This window comes from Vulpes vulpes, chromosome 3, assembly GCF_048418805.1.
Source record: "Vulpes vulpes isolate BD-2025 chromosome 3, VulVul3, whole genome shotgun sequence".
NCBI classification, from domain to species: domain Eukaryota; kingdom Metazoa; phylum Chordata; class Mammalia; order Carnivora; family Canidae; genus Vulpes; species Vulpes vulpes.
In genome coordinates, this window is record NC_132782.1 from 112,015,693 (window position 1) to 112,031,973 (window position 16,281).

The following is a 16,281-nucleotide window of genomic DNA, read 5'->3' on the forward strand; positions in this document are numbered from 1 at the left end:
CTGTCAGTGTTCTGTATCTTCTGGAGGCCTGAGAAGCTTAAGTTCCTAGCTGTCGACCTCAGAGGTCAGATTTTGCAGGTTTCTTTGGCTATTGTGGCTTCACCTTCCTGACCTTTGGGGAGGGGCTGAGACATCTGTCCATGGCTATCAAATAGAATCTCTATTGCTTTGCCCTACGGCTCCTTCATTCACAAAACTGAGGCATGTGAAGGTCAGTGACTTGTCCCAGACTTTAGATCAAGTTAGCTCAGATACCGTGAAAGCTCGGGTTCCCAAACTCTAGACCTAACTCAAGGGATACCCCCACGTTTTCTCCACCACCCCTGCCCTGTGACCTGTGTCACATGACCCCAGGGCTTCTGGGGGAAGAGAATCCGGCCAGGGCCGTGCCTTCCGGGGCCTGGCAGCTGGCACAGCAGTGGCATAGCGAGCCTCCACGCAGCCTGACAGGGTCTGCGCTGCTTCCCCATCACGTCCACCCAGTTGCCCTAGTGACTGTGTGACCCTCTCCCCCACCCTGCGCTGCCACAGTCCTATAAATAGAGCAAGGAGCAGCTGGGCTCTCTTGGCAGTCACCATGAGGACGCTGGTCCTGCTCTGCTGCTTCGTGGCGTCGCTCCTGCTCCCAGGACAAACAGGTATGACCCTCACCCCTGTCATCCAGGCCAGACAGTGACCCCCACGCACCTCAAGGTTTTATGTTAACCGTGGAGGGTGAAGGAGGAGGGAGGCTCGAGTGGTAGATGGAGGATGAGGCCTCTGTGATTCCTGTGGTTGATGGCAAACCTTTACTCCTGGCTGGTCTCACCATCGTCTCCCTTCCCTTCTCCCTGGGGCCCAGGAGAAAACTGGGTACAGGGAACCCAAGGGCAGTTGGGGGTTTGTGGGGAGGCCAGAGGAAGTGGGAGCAGTGAACTGAGAGGTGCAGACAGGTGTGAGGCCTGAGCCAAGGGCCAGGAGCCAGAGGGCAGTTCTGCCCAGTAGATGCAGGGTAAGAAGACCCCTAAAGTAAGACTATAGGACCCTCCTAGATGTACAAAAGAACCCATTCTGGTGCTGGAGGGTCCCTGGAGGGCTGTGTTGAATTGACCCACCTGGTGGAGATTGGGCAGGGGTCTGGCTTTGCATGACTGACGACAGGGCACAGTGGACAGAGTTGGGGGTTGTCTGGAGAACGGTGGTGGGATAGAAGAGGGGGTCAGTTTGGTACAGGATTGGAGATGGAGTTGGGAACTATGCATAGAGTTCAAGAGGGGAGTGGGGTACTCCATAGTATTCCTGAGTTAGCTGGGGGCTTCGGTAGAAGGGGGCTGGGGGCCTGTGTGCATGGTTTTTCCTTTGATATCTCAGCACTTTGTATGGCAGAGGTGGTGGCTTGGGTTACAGCATGGGGGTTATTTATAGGCATAGAGGGGACACCAGACTGTGTGCCATATCTCTCTTCCTGAGACTCCTGGGGTCAGGTCCCCCTTGGGGATGCTTCAGGGGTGAGCTGGAGTGCTCCCCGGAATCTGGGTCTCCTGCTTTGTCTTGTTATGAGTTGGCAGTCTTTATATGCATAGGGGCCCATGGGGTGCAGAGTCCCAGCCTCTCCAACCTTTGAGGTTCTGTTTGTTGAGGTCCCAGCCCCAGCAGCAGGAGCAGGAGGTGGGCAGGAGCAGAAGGTGTTCCCTTGGAGGTTAGGGACCAAGGTAGGGGGCTCCAGCCTCGTGTGTGCCGCTGGGCCCTGCCCTTGTCTGCCCTTGAGTTAATTTGGGCCTTGCAGGGCTGCCGTGGCTGGAGCAGTGAGGATTCCAAGCGGCTGTCAGGTGGCTAAGTATGGAAACAGCAGTGTAATTGGATCCTAAGCCCCGAGCCACTGCCGCCTGCTCCCCTTCACAGCCCAGCCCCAGCTGCCACCTCACCCCGCTTCCACACAGCAGGCCCAGGGACTTTTAGCCTTTTAGGGACATCCTTCATCTTTCCTCCCAACAAGGGAACTGGACATCTGGAATGTTCCATAGGTCTCACTGGGCGATCCTGCTATGGGGAAAGGAAGCAGGCAGGTGGTTTGTGGGAAGATCCTCTCTCTGCATGCTTTTCTTCCTCGACTCTGCAGTGTGCCCTTGGACTGGCTTCCAGGGAGGGGTTGTCCACTGCGTGCAGGGTTCCCTTTCTCCTCATTCCTGCTCACCACTTGGGCTGTGGGTTCTTCCCCCAGGGTGGATTTTATCACTGCTCCAGCCATAGTTTACGCTAAAAGATAGCTCTGTCCTTCACCCACTGGGAGGTTCCAACCACCAGGAAGGAGCCTCTCCGTGCCCCTATAATGACAGTCCTTCCTCCTGGTTGATTTCTCCCTATAATTGTGCCACTAAGTAAATGCCCTCTTGCCCAAAGGCAGCAGCTTTGCTCCTGAACTTCCCACCCTACCCCTGGAACCCTCATTTCCATTCTGTGTCTCTTGCTTCTCTGTGGATGGCAGGCAGGCTTTCTAATCTACTTCCTGTTTCCTGGGGGTAGAAGAGAGCTGCTCTTTCTTCCTTTGTCCCCATGTAGCTCTCTGGACCATGGCAGGCTCTTATTCCTAAGCAAGGGGCCAGGTGTGTCTCCTGATACTAGAAACAGCTGGAGCTGCCAGCACCTGATCCCTGGGCACGTCCTGAGTCCCCCCACCCCACTCTGGCCTCCAGGCATTTGTGGCTGGAGGGGTCCTCCTGTTTGTCTTGGGGACTTGACCTGGTGACAGGCCTGCTTAGGGACAGGGGAAGGCAACCTTGAGTTGGTTTACTTTGTACCCTCATTGTCGAGGTAAGGGCAAAAGCTAGAGGAATGAGAGACATACACAAGGGGTGGGCCGCGAATTATGTACAGGCACATCAGCTCAGGGCCATCTCCCCCCACCACAGAGTTCCTGTCCTCACCTCAGCCTCTCTTTTTCCAACAGCCACCTAACTCCCTCTGCCTTGGGGAGACCGCTTGTGGGGAGCTTTCCTCCAGATGCCTCTCATCCTTGGACTCCTTTGAGAATGGGATGGGATAGGGGTGTGGGGAAGTGGCCAGCTCTGATAAATCATCTGAGCTCAAGCTGTTGGTGGTGTTAGGCTGGATTCAGGACATTTTTGCTTCCTGTTGCCTGCTTGATGCAGAGATTGGGGCAGATGGGGATTCTGAGTCTGTTCATCCCTCTCCAGCCCAGCCCTGGTTTACAGACTCATGCCTGCTCTGGCCTCCACCCTGCCGTCACAGTGGCGACAAGTCGTGCACACTGGGGCTGACCCATTCCTGCATGAGAGATGAGGGTCGGACAGGAACCCCTTTGTGGCCCTCCTCACCCACCCCAGGCTGGTTATTTCCATAAAGATGCTGCGTTCATGTTCCCTCAACAGGCAGCCCAGCTACCGTGACCCACCCTGAGGAGGGCTGGTGAGAGAAGGTCATGAGCTCAGGGGTCTTGAGAGGACAGAAGCCTTCGCAGCTCTCTTGCAAGCTGTGTCTCCAGTGGTGTCCTGGACTCCTGGCCCAGTGTAGCTGGATGAGCCCCTAGGGAGCATCTAGTCTGCCCCTTCCCACATCGAGTCTACGAAGCACTCACTGGACTTGCCAGTGGATGTGCTCACCTTGCTTGGTGGCCTGTAGAACCAGAGTTTGGGAAATGCTGGTTTTGTCCCACATATGGGTGTGACAGTGGAAGTCAAACAGCTAGTTTAAGGCAGGGCCAGAGCTGGAATTCAGGTCTCCTTGCTCCTGCAGAAGGAGGTCCAATTGAGGCCAGCTGCATCCCCCTGGTCATTTGGTGCCCATTTAGGTGTGGTGGGCTGGGAAGGGGACAGGAGGAAGACGGCTCTTCCTCTTTGACAGGGTCCCAGGGCCAAGGGCAGGGTCTAGGAGCCCTGCCCCCTGGCCTGGAATGAAGGTGCAGCCGGGACACTGGGCAGGGGTGGGGTCTGCTGCTGTGGGATGCTGCGCTTTGCTCTCTCCTGGACACCTGCCCCACTCCAGATCCAAATCCAGACCCACTCATGGCACAAACCCTTATATTTAAATGTTGCTTGAGTGCAAAGCCTTTCATTCAAACACTGTGCCACATCTCACCTTGTATTAATCATCTCATATTTATCGAGTACCTCCTAGTCGTTTAGGTGTGGTAGTGGGGGAATCCAGATGGGCAATTTGTCTATGATTACCAGCCAGTATAAGAGATAGGCCATCTTCCACCTCGTGGCTGCACGCACACAGGTAGGACCTGTGTGAGTGTCATGAGGGAGGTACGGGTAAATCGAGGTGGGGTGGAAGGGCATGGGGAGATTATTTTTAGGCAAGTGGATCAGGAAATGTCTTACAGATAAGGAGATATTTGAGATGGGCCTTGAAGAAAGTAGCATTCAAACATGGAATGATGGAAGGAAGAGAATTCCACGTAAGGAGCAGGATGAGTGAATTCATGCCGTCAGGAAAGTTTGGGGCTCTGGTGAGAAGCAGGCAGGGAGAAGGGCAGGCAGAGTGAAGTGAGAGTCTTGGGGAAGCATTTGGAAGGCTGGTTGGGCCACCCATGAGGAGCCTCACATGCTCAGCTGCCAGGGTAGTTTTGCGCTCTGGGTGGAGGGCAACCACTGAGGGCTTGGGAAGCAATCCTTCTGGCAGGTGTTTGTGGGGAGGAAGAGCACGAGGGAGGCTGATCAGAGGACCCTGTCAGAAATGCAGGTTAGAGGGTATGAGCTCCCCAAGGAGGTGGGGGCGGGGCAGAGAGGAGGGGCAGACCCAGCAGGTAGCTGCAGTGGAATTTACTGGACTTCTGCCAGAAGGAGCCCTCCCAGATCTAGTGTAGGTTGCTGGAGGCGTGATCTTGCCAGAAAGGGGAAAAAAAAGAAAGACCAGGAACATAAAAGAACAGATTTTAAAAGTTCATTATGAATCATTATGAATTTGGAGTTGTTATGAATTTGGAGTGCCATGGGTACACATGGGTACATATGGATGGAGATACTGGATATTGGAGGATTAAAAGTTAGGTGTGGAGGTCCAGAGATGAGATCCGGTGGGTGAAGATGATGCTGTGAGGTCATGATGGAAACTGTTGCAGGGAGAGAAAAGAGATGCAGGGATGGTCGCTGGGCAGCGTTAGGTTGGGGAGGGGGAAGAGGATGACCTAAGGCCAAGGGAAGGGCACATTCTAGAAGGGTAGTCAACAAGATGTAATGCCATAGAGATGCTGAGGAAGATGAGGCATTGGCTTTGATACCTCGGAGGTCACTGGCAGAGTACGAGGGCCTGATGTGCATCTAGTGAGGGTGTGCAGGTGATGCATTTGGGCAGTGAGCTCAGGAGGGATAGAGGACACGTAAGAACACAAGGGCAGGGGGTTTGCCAAGGTAGCAAATTTCCTTTTCAACATTACAAAGGCCAAGTATGTTTATGGGCTGATGGGAAGGATTTAGGAGAGAGGACTGGAAGACACAAGGTGGAGAGGGAGTGACCAAGATGTCAGATGTGTGGGGAGCATAGGGTAGGTCTTAGGAGACACCTGCCATGGGATCATGGAGGCCTCAGAGGGACACTGCACATTCAGGGTCAACTCAGGAGCTGTGATGCCAGCCAGGGAGCTAAACTAGGGGGTAGGGATCGTGGGCTGCCCTGGGATTGCTTTGGAGGGCCACTGGGTGGGGTGGGAGCGGGGAAGGAACCAGACTGTGAGGTGGGAAGGGAGGCCAGTTGTCCCAGGTTTCCTCTAGCACCGGCTGGGTCTCTGGTGCTGGAGGAAAACCAGGCAGAGCCCAGAGACCAAGTCAGTGAATGAGCCTCTTCATCTCCATGAACATTAGCCACTGGTGAGCTAACCCCCTGGAGCCAGGGCAAAGTCTGATCCCAAGCTCCTCCATCTAAGGTGTTCATTCAACAAATGTCCCCTGCACCTGCAACGGGAAAAGCTCTGTGTTTGGACTCCATCAGGATCAGTGACTTAGTGGGAACTGGCTTGGAGGCTCGGAGTGAGTTCCTCGGGTGATGACCTGGGTTCTCATTCTTCTTGTGCAACAGAGACAGGCCCAGGCTCATGTTCCCTCTGGGGTGTTTTCCTGGCTGGGAGGACTTTGCCACACCCATCAGCAGGGCTCATTTTGGGATCAGGGAAGTCCTGTCCTCTTTGATTTCAGCCTCATCCCTCTCCAGCCCTGAAGGTGGTTTTGTTCAGAGTCAAGGTCCCAGGCAGGGACATGCCTACTCTTGCCACCTCCTCCTCCCTCACACAGGGCCCCGGAGCAGCCCTTCCTGAGTGGCCTGCTCTCAGGTTGGGGGCTTGGGCAGCAGAACTAGTTCCTGCCTCTGAAAGCACCCTAGCTGTTAGGAGGTCAGCCATCCATACCCCCAGCCAGGGCCTGCAACAGCCTCCTCTCCTGGGCTCTTGGGCTCCTCCCTAGCTTTGCAGAGAGGAGGCTGCCCCACGCTGCCCAGGACCCCGGTTCTGAAGACCAGGAGACCATGGTGCCTTTGGGCAGCTGTTGCCTGTCTTCCCTGGGACTGTGTCATCAGAGCCACACAAAAACATAATGGCTGCTGCTCCTCTGCTCTAAATCCTGGGGCCCAGATTTCGGGTGGAATGTTGGCCTAGCTGAAGCAGGCTCCCCAGCTTCACTGCAAGGGTTTTAAGCAATGAGAAAAGGCTTTTCGCCTTCCATACTTAGGTGGACCTTCCCCTCAGGGGGTCCTTGTCCTTCACAACCTCAACAGCACTGACCCTCTCGTTTTCTGTCATCTCAGAGTGCCACAGGGCACAGAGTGGGTGTGGGCTGTATGGCTAGCCCTGCAGAGAAGGAGAGCCCAGGGCAGAGTTCTAGAAAAAGGGGAGATGGGGCCCTCCGTGGAGGGGTGGTGGTAAGAGGCAGTATATGGTCAGCAAGTGATGTAAGAATCCAACTAGCTTATGATGCAGCAATCACAGTACTGGGTATTCACCTGGAGAACACAGGTGCACTAATCCAGGATACATGCTCCCTGATGCTTATACCAGCATTATCTACAGTAGCCAAGATATGGAAGCAGCCCATGTGTCCATCAATAGGTGAATACATAAAGGTAGTGTGTATGTATAGAGATATATACACAATAGAATATTTTTCAGCCATAAAAAAAGAATGCAATCTTACTATTTCCAATGACATGGATGGAGCTAGAGGGTACAATGCTAAGTGAAATAAGTCAGCCAGAGAAAAACAAATACCATATGGTTTCACTCATATGTGGAATTTAAGAAACAAAACAAACAAGCAAAGGGAAAAAAATAAGAGAAAGACAAAACAAGATGCAGACTCTTAATTAACTCTACAGAATAAACTGGTGATTACGGGAGGGCAAGAGAAGTTGTGTGTGAGAAACAGGTGATGGGGATGAAGGAGCGCACCTGTTGTGATGAGCACTGGGTAAGGTATGGAAGTGTAGGATCACTGTATCATGCACCCGAAATCAAGAGGTCACTGTGTTAACTAAATGCAATTAAAAATACAAACTTAAAAAAAAAATACAAACTTAAAACACAAAAGAGGTCTGAGGGACAACTGAGAGGAGGAGGGCCCTGGAGGAAGGTGGGAAAGATGGGCTGGTGAGGGCCCTCCTCTGAAAAGCCAGCTTTCCAGCCCCAAGGCCCCGCTGTGCTCGCCCCGAGGTCCTGGCCAGCCACACTGCTCTGACAGGAACGGGGCCGGCCACGTCTCTGCCCCCAGGAGCTGACTTCTATTTGGGGCGATGACGAGCACTGAGAGAAAATGTAACTAGCACCCGCTCCCCCCACCCTGCGGATCTGGTTGGATTTCAGAGAAGGGCTGGAAGGTCGGCCTCACGGAGGGGCAGGGTTTCAGCTGGACTGGAAGGAAGGGGACAGGCACTGGACTGTCAGCTCCAAGAGGACAGGGGCCATGTGTTGGTTTAATTTGCTCACCTCCGCGTCACTAGTGCCTAGCGCTGAGCTTGGTTCCTTTGGTTCGTTGAAAGCACTTAATGGTGTCAGATGAAGGAGCAGATGATTTGTGCAGGCAGAGAAAGAAGAGCATCTGCAGATGGTGATCACAACCAGGAGTGGGGATGGGACGCCAGGGTGGCTCAGCGGTTGCGCGTCTCTCTTTGGCCCAGGGCGTGGTCCTGGAGCTCCAGGATCGAGTCCCACATCGGGCTCCCTGCATGGAGCCTGCGTCTCCCGCTGCCTATGTCTGTGCCTCTCTCTGTGTGTCTCTCATGAATAAATAAAATCTTAAAAAAAAAAAAAAAACAGGAGTGGGGAGGCTCTGAGCATTGCACTGGCTTGGGTGTGGGGCTCCTACTGGAGGAGGGGATCAGACCACCTTGGTGGGCAAAGGGTCAAATGCTGAGCCAGGTGGCTGTTCTTGGGCCCTCAGCGTATTCTAGTCCCTCCTCTACTCCCTCTCAGATATTTTTGGATCCTTCTAGAGCAGGGATTGCATTCTGAGCTCAAACAGGTGCAGGCAAAGTCTGGCCTGGAGTTCTGGGCCCACAGGAAGTGGGTTGTGTTGGGAGCTCAGCCCAGAACCAGGCCAGGGGAGAACCCTGGGGTTTAGGGGCCCCTCCCCCCACACCAGCTCACCGCCAAAACTGCAGGCCCTGGTCCTGTTCCAAGTGGCCATTTGGTTAGGACCTCGGCCAACCTAGTTGTCCCCCACACAATTTTCCATAGATGGCAATAGGCAAAAACTTGACAAAGCCATTGCCTTGAAAACGGTGTCTCTGGGTGCACCTGGTCCCACAGCTGCCTGCCCTGTGCACCTGCATCCACCAGAGGGGCTTCTGGCCACTTTGTTGGTCTCTTGGTTTTCCCCCCCATTTCCTCCTACCCTTTTTTCCAAGTGTCAAATGGTAGAAGGCCACTTATTTCTCTAGCTTATCCCAGGAGGTCAAGACACCAGGAAGGGTCTGGAAAGATTGGAGAAGGGTTGCGGCCCTTGCCATGGCCTGGGGAGCCCATCCTGGTCTCAGGAATGAGCCTGGGTACAGGCTAAATCACCTTTCTCCTGACTTTTCCTGCCTCAGTTTCTTTCCTGATTTGGTAGTTAGGCCAGCAGCCTCTTCACCTGGAGCCCTGTCACCTGAGGCCACCCACACAGGGAGCAGAGCAGCCAGCCTGGGGTGGGGCATGGCCAGCTCACAGGAGATGGAGGGCAGAGCAAAGCACCAGCTTTGTCACAAATTCACCACCAAGCCCCTTCCCATTTTGCACCTGTTTTTTTGCCCATAAAATGGGATAATAGTACTTGCCCTATTTACAGCATGGGGTTGTTATGTGACTAAAATTTAAACATGGCTCTCAGATGCTTAACATGTTTTTTGATATCAGATACTTTTTTTTTTTTTTTTTTTTTTAATTTACGATAGTCACAGAGAGAGAGAGAGAAAGAGGCAGAGGGAGAAGCAGGCTCCATGCACCGGGAGCCCGACGTGGGGTGGGATTCGATCCCGGGTCTCCAGGATCGCGCCCCGGGCCAAAGGCAGGCGCCAAACCACTGTGCCACCCAGGGATCCCCGATATCAGATACTTTTTAAGGTTGAAAAGACTGTGGCAGTAATTATAGGCTGGCACTGCTCTCCCTATTCCTTTAGCTTGACATCTGCTACTGGTTACCTCAAATATCATGAAACATGAACAATCCACGGAATCCATCCACATCTCTGCCCCTTCTCAGGGTTGTTAATATCCTTTGGCGTCTCTGTCCTCAAAGAGCTTACAAACCAGGAGGGGAGAGAGTCCTGCTCATGACAGGAGTGGGGAACCATATAAGGCAGATGTAATCAGGGGCTAAAAATAAGTAGCCTGAGTGTTCGAAGAAGGGGAGCAGGTGGGCCAGGGCCCGGGGCCACCCGGCTGGTGGAAGCACCATCAGCTTAATGGGAGAGGGGTCGTGAAGACCTCATAGGGCCAGGCTTCAGGGCTGTTTGCATATTCTTTTCCTGGGGTCACCGCCATAAACTCCCACAAAATGGGTGACTTCAAACAACAGAAATTTAACCTCTCATGATTCTGGAGGCTGGAAGTCAGAAATCAGGGCTTGGCAGGGCCCTGCTACCTCTGAAGTCTCCATAGGAGAATCCTTCCTGCCACTTCCAGCTTCTGGCAGATTCCGGCAGTCCTTGGGGTTCCTTGGCTTGTAGACACATCTCTTCAGTCTCTGCCTTTGTCCTCACATGGCCTCTTATCTGTATGTCTCTGTGTGTTCTCTTCTTGTAAGGGCACCAGTCATCAGACTTTGGGCCCACCCTAATGCAGTTGGCCTCAACTTAGTTACATCTGCACAGACCCTATTTCCAAATAACGTCATGTTCCAAGGTTCTGGGTGGATGTGAATTGGGGCAGGGGGCACTCTTCAACCTCTCTGTCTCCTTAGCCTTAGAGCTGACAGTTGAATAGTTGCTCGCTCTGAATGTACAGTTCCTGTCTGTCTGCTAGGTGCTAGTCCTCTGCTGGGCACAGATGGCACCTGTTTCCGTGGTCCTCTCTCTGGCCCCACAGCCCACGCGATTGCCCCAGCAGCTAATTTGGAGCTCTGCTGACACACCCAGCCCAAGTGTGTGGAATGAATGGATGGACAGCTGGCAGGGTGACACACCATTCCAGAAGGCTGCTTAGCCTAGCCGTGGTGCTGGGGAGGATGGTGGGGGGACTTCTCCAGCTCCCTGTTTGGTGTGCTCAGGTATGGAGTGAGTTGGAGTAGGTCTGTCCGGGGGCAGGGAGCTGTGGTTCTCAGCTGGTTACATGGAGAGAGCTGCAGGCCAAGAAGCCAGCAACTTAGGCCTGGCAGCGTGAAGCCCACTCTCCTGTGTGAGTGCCTGTGCCCAGCCCGTCAGAGTCTCTTGCCCCAGGTACAGCAGGAGAGCGAGAAGAACGTGGAGGAGCCACCTCATCCTCTGCAGGAGCCCTTTGGAAAGAGAACTTCCAGGTGTTTCCCTCTGCCTTGTCAGTGAGAGACTTGTGTCCGGTGTGTCTGCCTTTCTGCACCCTCCTCGCCAGCGGCAGGAGCACCCAGCTAAAAGGGCCAGTATTGGGGTCTCCTCATAGCCGACTCAGGGGTCCCTAGCCCAGAGACAGCTCTGGAAGCTGGTGGCTGTGGCACTGTTTCCCTTTCTGTGGTTTGTCCTCTGGAGGAGGGCAGAGATAGGGACAGGTCTCCAGGGTCGACTAGCCTTTCTAGAAAAGCTTAACAGCCAATGCAGTCTGGGCTCCTAGCCTGGCATTCCTCTCTCCTGTCTGGCTTGTCCCATCCTCCTGACTATGGCCTCTGTTCCCCATGCACACTTGCTTTAGCTCCTGCAGCCACTGACCCGAAATGTCCTACCCCTCAAGGAGCCCCTGAGACTGCTGCTATGGGGCCAGTTCTCTCTTCCTGCCTGCCCACCTCCCCCTTCAATTAGATGCTGTGTGTTTAAGGGGAGGGTCTTAAATTCAGGAATCCAGTTCATGTTACCACAACAACATTGTAAGCTGATAAGACAAATACTCCTATGATCATTTGATCACAAAAAAATAGGCCTGGTTAGGTTAAATGACTTGACCCATGGGTACTTCTCTGGTTTTGAATCCCAGTCTCAGAACTCTTCTCTTCTGGAACTCTCTGCCTCTGCATTGAGGGAAGGCCTTACATTTTGCCACTATCATCCATCCACCCATCCACCCATTCACCATCCATCCACCCATCCAGTGGTTGTCTAAGGTGCTGGGAACCAAAATCTCAGACGAGGAAACCAAATAGGTAAGTTATTTAGTTTATTGGACGATTTTAGGTGCAGTGGAGAAGAAATTAGTTTGGGGAGGAGGAAGGCTAGTCAAGAGACAGTGTCACCAGGGTGGCAGGAGAAGGCCTTGTGGAGAAGGTGACAAGGAGCCAAGTCTTAGGAGAGGAGAGTGCAGGGCCAGGCAGCTGTGTAGGGAAAACCTTCCCAGCAGAAAGCACAGTGAGTGCACGGTGGGCAGGAGGCCAGGTGCCATTGTTCAGGAAAGAGCAAGCCTGTGTGGAGGAGGGAGCCACGGAGTGTGCGCAGAGGGGGAGAACGTGCGGAAAACAGAGGGTGCGGAGCTCAGGGAGGGGCTGTTTCACAACTCAGGTAAAAGATGACAGGTGGGGGTGGGAGAAGTTGTTAGAATGAGGATAGATTTTGAAGGTAGACAACAGATTTAGCTAAGATTTTGGAGAAAGAAAGGAACCAAAAAGACTTTATTTAAAAAATAAATAAATAACTTGGGGCACCTGAGTGGCTCAGTAGGTTGAACATCTGCCTTTGGCTTGGGTCCTGGTCTCAGGGTTGTGGGATGGAGCCCCGTATAGGGTCCCTGCTCAGCGGGGCGTCTGCTTGTCCCTCTCCTTCTCTCCCTCACCCCCCCTTGTTCTCTCTCTCTCTCTCATTCTGCTCTTTCTCAAATAAATAAAATCTTAAAAAATAGCTTTATTGAGATACATTTCAAATATATATAATATGCCTATTAAAGTGTTCACTTCTGTAGTTTTTGGTGTATTCACAGATACATGCAACCATCAGCAAGTCAATTTTCTTTTAATATTTATTTATTCATGAGAGACTCAGAGAGAGAGAGAGAGAGAGAGAGAGAGAGGCAGAGACACAGGTAGAGGGAGAAGCAGGCCCCATGCGGGGAGCCTGACTTTGGCCTCAATCCTGGGACTCCAGGATTGTGCCCCGGGCCAAAGACAGGCACTAAACCGCTGAGCCACCCAGGGATTCCCTAGCAAGTCAATTTTAGAACATCTTTTTATCAACCCCAAAAAGAAGCTGTGTCCTTGCCACTCCTCATTCCCTATAAGCTGCCTCCTTGGTCAGTGGCCACTACTCATCTGCTTTCTATCTCCCTGCATTTTCCTGTTCTGGACTCTTGTATAAATGGAATCACATGGTGTGTGGCCTCTTGTGTCTGGCTTCTCTCACTGAGCATCATGTCCTCACGGTTCACCCACCTCGTAGCAGGTGTTTGGACCTCATTGCATAATAAGGAATGAATATTCATTGGGTAATATTCCACTGTGTGGATCTGTTTTGTTTATCTGTTCATCAGTTGATGGACATTTAGGTTGTTTCCACCTTTTGGCTCTTGTGAGTAATGCTTCTGTGAACATAGATGTACATAATCTTTTTTAAATTTTATTTTATTTGAGAGATATGGAGAGAGGGAGCATGAGCAGAGAGAAGGAGAAGCATACTCCCTCGGGGCAGGGAGCCTGATGTGGGGCTCAATCCCAGGACCCCGAGATCATGACCTAAGCCAAAGGGAGACACCCAACTGAGCCACCCAGGTGCCCCCGCCTTTTTTTTTTTTTTTTTTTTAGTTAAAGGCTTATTTGCGAGAGAGAGAGAGAAAGGAGATGCAAGAGTGAGAGGGGCAGAGAGAAAGGGAGAGAGAATCTCAAACAAACTTCTTGTTGAGCATGGAGCCCGATATAGGGCTCAATCCCATGACCCTGAGATCATGACCTGAGGCTAAATGAAGAGTCAGACGCTTAACTGACTGAGCCACCCAGGCACTCCCGAGGTACACATTCTTGTGTGATGTGTTTGGGGAAATTTTGTCTTGATACAGCCATACTTTATATGTTTCCTTTTTAAAAAGTTTTTGTTTTTAAGTAATCTCTACGCCCAAAATGGGGCTCAAACTCCTGAGCTTGAGACCAAGAGTCACATGCTCCACTGACTGAGCCAGCCAGGCACGCCTAAAAATACATTACACTTTTCTAGTATTACTTGGCTTTCAAGAACTCTATCACATGTCATTGGAGCCTCCCAGTATCCGACACATAGTAGGTGCTCCATTGATAGCTGTGGAAGGAAGGCCCCACAAATCTGGACGTGGGCAGGCTGGTATTTTTCATTTCCACTTTATTATTAATGAAATAGGTACAGAAAAGTTGAAATACTTATTCAAGTTTCCACCGCTGAACAGGAGAACATATTTGGCCTCTAACTCTGTGCTTCCCTCTTTCTTCTCCTCTCTGAGAGAGCTGCTGCTGGCACTGGGCAGCTCTGCTTGACCACCAGGCTTCCATCCCACCACCAGCCCCATCTACTTCTTTGCGCTTTTTTCCTGGGAATATCCCCTGGCAGGGTAGCAGGGCCAGCTAGGCTTCAGACCCACTGTGTCCACAGAGCTGACAGGCGTCAGCCCTGCCCCCTTCTCTCCTCACTCGGAGTGTGATTCAGTGGATTTGAGGAATGGCCCAGGAACGGATCTTTTAACTAAGCTCCTCCATGATCCTTTTGCAATTGGCCTAGGGCCACATCTTGAGAAGGGCTGACCCAGGGGAGGAGGCTCATTACTCTGGTGCTCTCAGGGCATCCAACAGATGTTTGCTGTGCTGGGGTACCTGCCAGGCCCTGTGCAATCCCAGGGGGGACACACTGATGGCCCTGGCCTCAGAGGGCTTATCGTCCATGGGGATACAAGTTACAAAGGCTGCCACATGGGGTGACGAGTGCTGTAGGAGCACAGAGCAGAAGCATCTCAGTACTAAGGGGCCCAGGGAGGCCTCCCAGGGGATGGGCTTCAAAGCTGGGGTCTGAAGTGTGAGCTGGAATTAGCCAGGTCCAGGCAGCAGGAAGTGGACAACAGTGAGGCTGGCACTTGAGGAGACTGGTTGGAAATATCTGGGGACTGAAAGCGGTTTCTCAGAGAATTCTGCAGGCGCTCATTGTGTGCATCTGGGTGGTCAGGGCTTTCTCAGGCCCTGGGAGGGACATGAAGAGGCTTTGGGTCTTCCTCTTGCCCCAGAGTCAGTGACAATCTAGGAGGGAAGATGGGACACTTGCCCACCCCCTGTAGGTCATAGCCACATGGGGCAGGGGTTGTGTCACTTGGCTTAGTGTGGATGGTCATGGACACTGGGTCAGTTGAGGTCATCCAGGGGACCCCGGTGGCCTGGAGGGGTGAGAAGCAGAGAACATGGAGGCAGCAAGATGTAAGCTGGCAGGAAGGAGCAGGTGCGGCCGGACCTGGGGTGAAGTGGGAGGACATTCCAGGCAGGTGGCAGTGTGGCCTTTGGGTCCTCATATGGGTTGGATTGTGTCTTCCAGAAAGGTAGGTTGAAGTCCTAACTTCTAGTACCTCCAAATGTGCATTTATTTGGAAATAGGTTCCTTGCAGCTGTAGTTAGTTAATCTGACTGGTGCCCTTAGATGTGAAGGAGAAAAGACCCAGAGAAGTGACACAGGGAGAAGACCATGTGCCATGGAAGTAGAGATTGGAGACATTCGTGGACAAGCCAGGGACTGCCGGGAGCCACCAGAAGGTGGAAGAGGCAGGAAGGAGATTCCCCTAGCATCTTTGGTGGGAGCACGGCCCTGCTGACATGCTGATTTTGGACTTCTTGTCTCCAGAACTGTGGGACTGTACGTTTCTCTCCCCCTCCCTCTCTCTCTCCCTCCCTCTCTCTCTCCCTCCCTCCTTCCCTCCCTCCCCTGAAACATTTCTGCTACTTTAAGCTGCCCGGGTTGTACTTTGTTACAGCAGCCACAGGAAACAAATACAGGAGCAAGCCCAGGCTTTTGGTGCAGGGATTTGGGGCCCTGGTCCTGGCTGGCAGGCAGGCAGGCCACTGGCTGGAGCTCCTCAGATGTGGCCTGGTAGAGGCTGCGTGGGGCCCTTGGTGTTGATCAGGAAGGGTCATCCCGGGGACAGTGAGTGCGGAATGTTCACTTGCTCTTGCCCCGCCCTCTGGCCTGCCCTTGGCTTTGACCTTCCTCTCCCCAGGGGAGCCCCGTGGGAACTAGAATTCTGCTTGCCCTGACCTGCATGGTCACCAGGCTGCTGAAGGAAAAGAAAGCTCTGGTTGACAAGACCCTTGTTTGGTTTCAGTGTTTGAAGAGACAAGGAGAGAGCTCAGGCCCTTGACAGTAACTCCACCAAATTTAATTGCCTAAAATGATTTCTCCCTGGGGGGTAGGGATGTCCAGAGTGGGAGCTCTGAGGGAGGGACAGAGCCACCTCTCACCGGGAAAGCGTGGCCCACGTGTCTGAGGTTCAGTGGGCTAGGCCACTTGAGGATACAAACCGGGAAGCCTGCTCCCACGGGAGACATGGGATTTCTAGAACTTTCTACCATAGAGCTAGCTACCCAGATATTCTTTGCCTGTGGCGTTCCAAGCTCTGAAATGCTAACAGGATAATGGATGGATTCGCTTCAGAGGTTTTGGGAGTTTGTACCTTCTACGGAGCAGGGAGCAAGCAGAGGTCTTTTTCCTTTTCCCTTGTGACCCAGACTCTGAAAGGCTCTCCTGGTTGATCTCGTTTGGCCTCTACAGTCCTGAAGT

General features: G+C 52.8%; 1 protein-coding gene across 2 annotated transcripts in view; it reads left to right on the top strand.

Annotated features, from left to right (window-relative positions):
* Positions 1 to 264: 264 nt before the first annotated feature.
* SRL (sarcalumenin) overlaps positions 265 to 16,281 on the top strand; it is a 38,489-nt gene continuing 22,472 nt past the window's right edge. The window contains exon 1 of one of the 2 annotated variants that reach the window (XM_026003011.2): positions 265 to 638. In XM_026003011.2, the coding sequence (XP_025858796.1) occupies positions 578 to 638 (61 nt within the window). In that variant the 5' untranslated portion in view covers positions 265 to 577. The remainder of the gene's footprint in view (positions 639 to 16,281) is intronic. The other variant, XM_026003010.2, reaches the window with a different exon arrangement.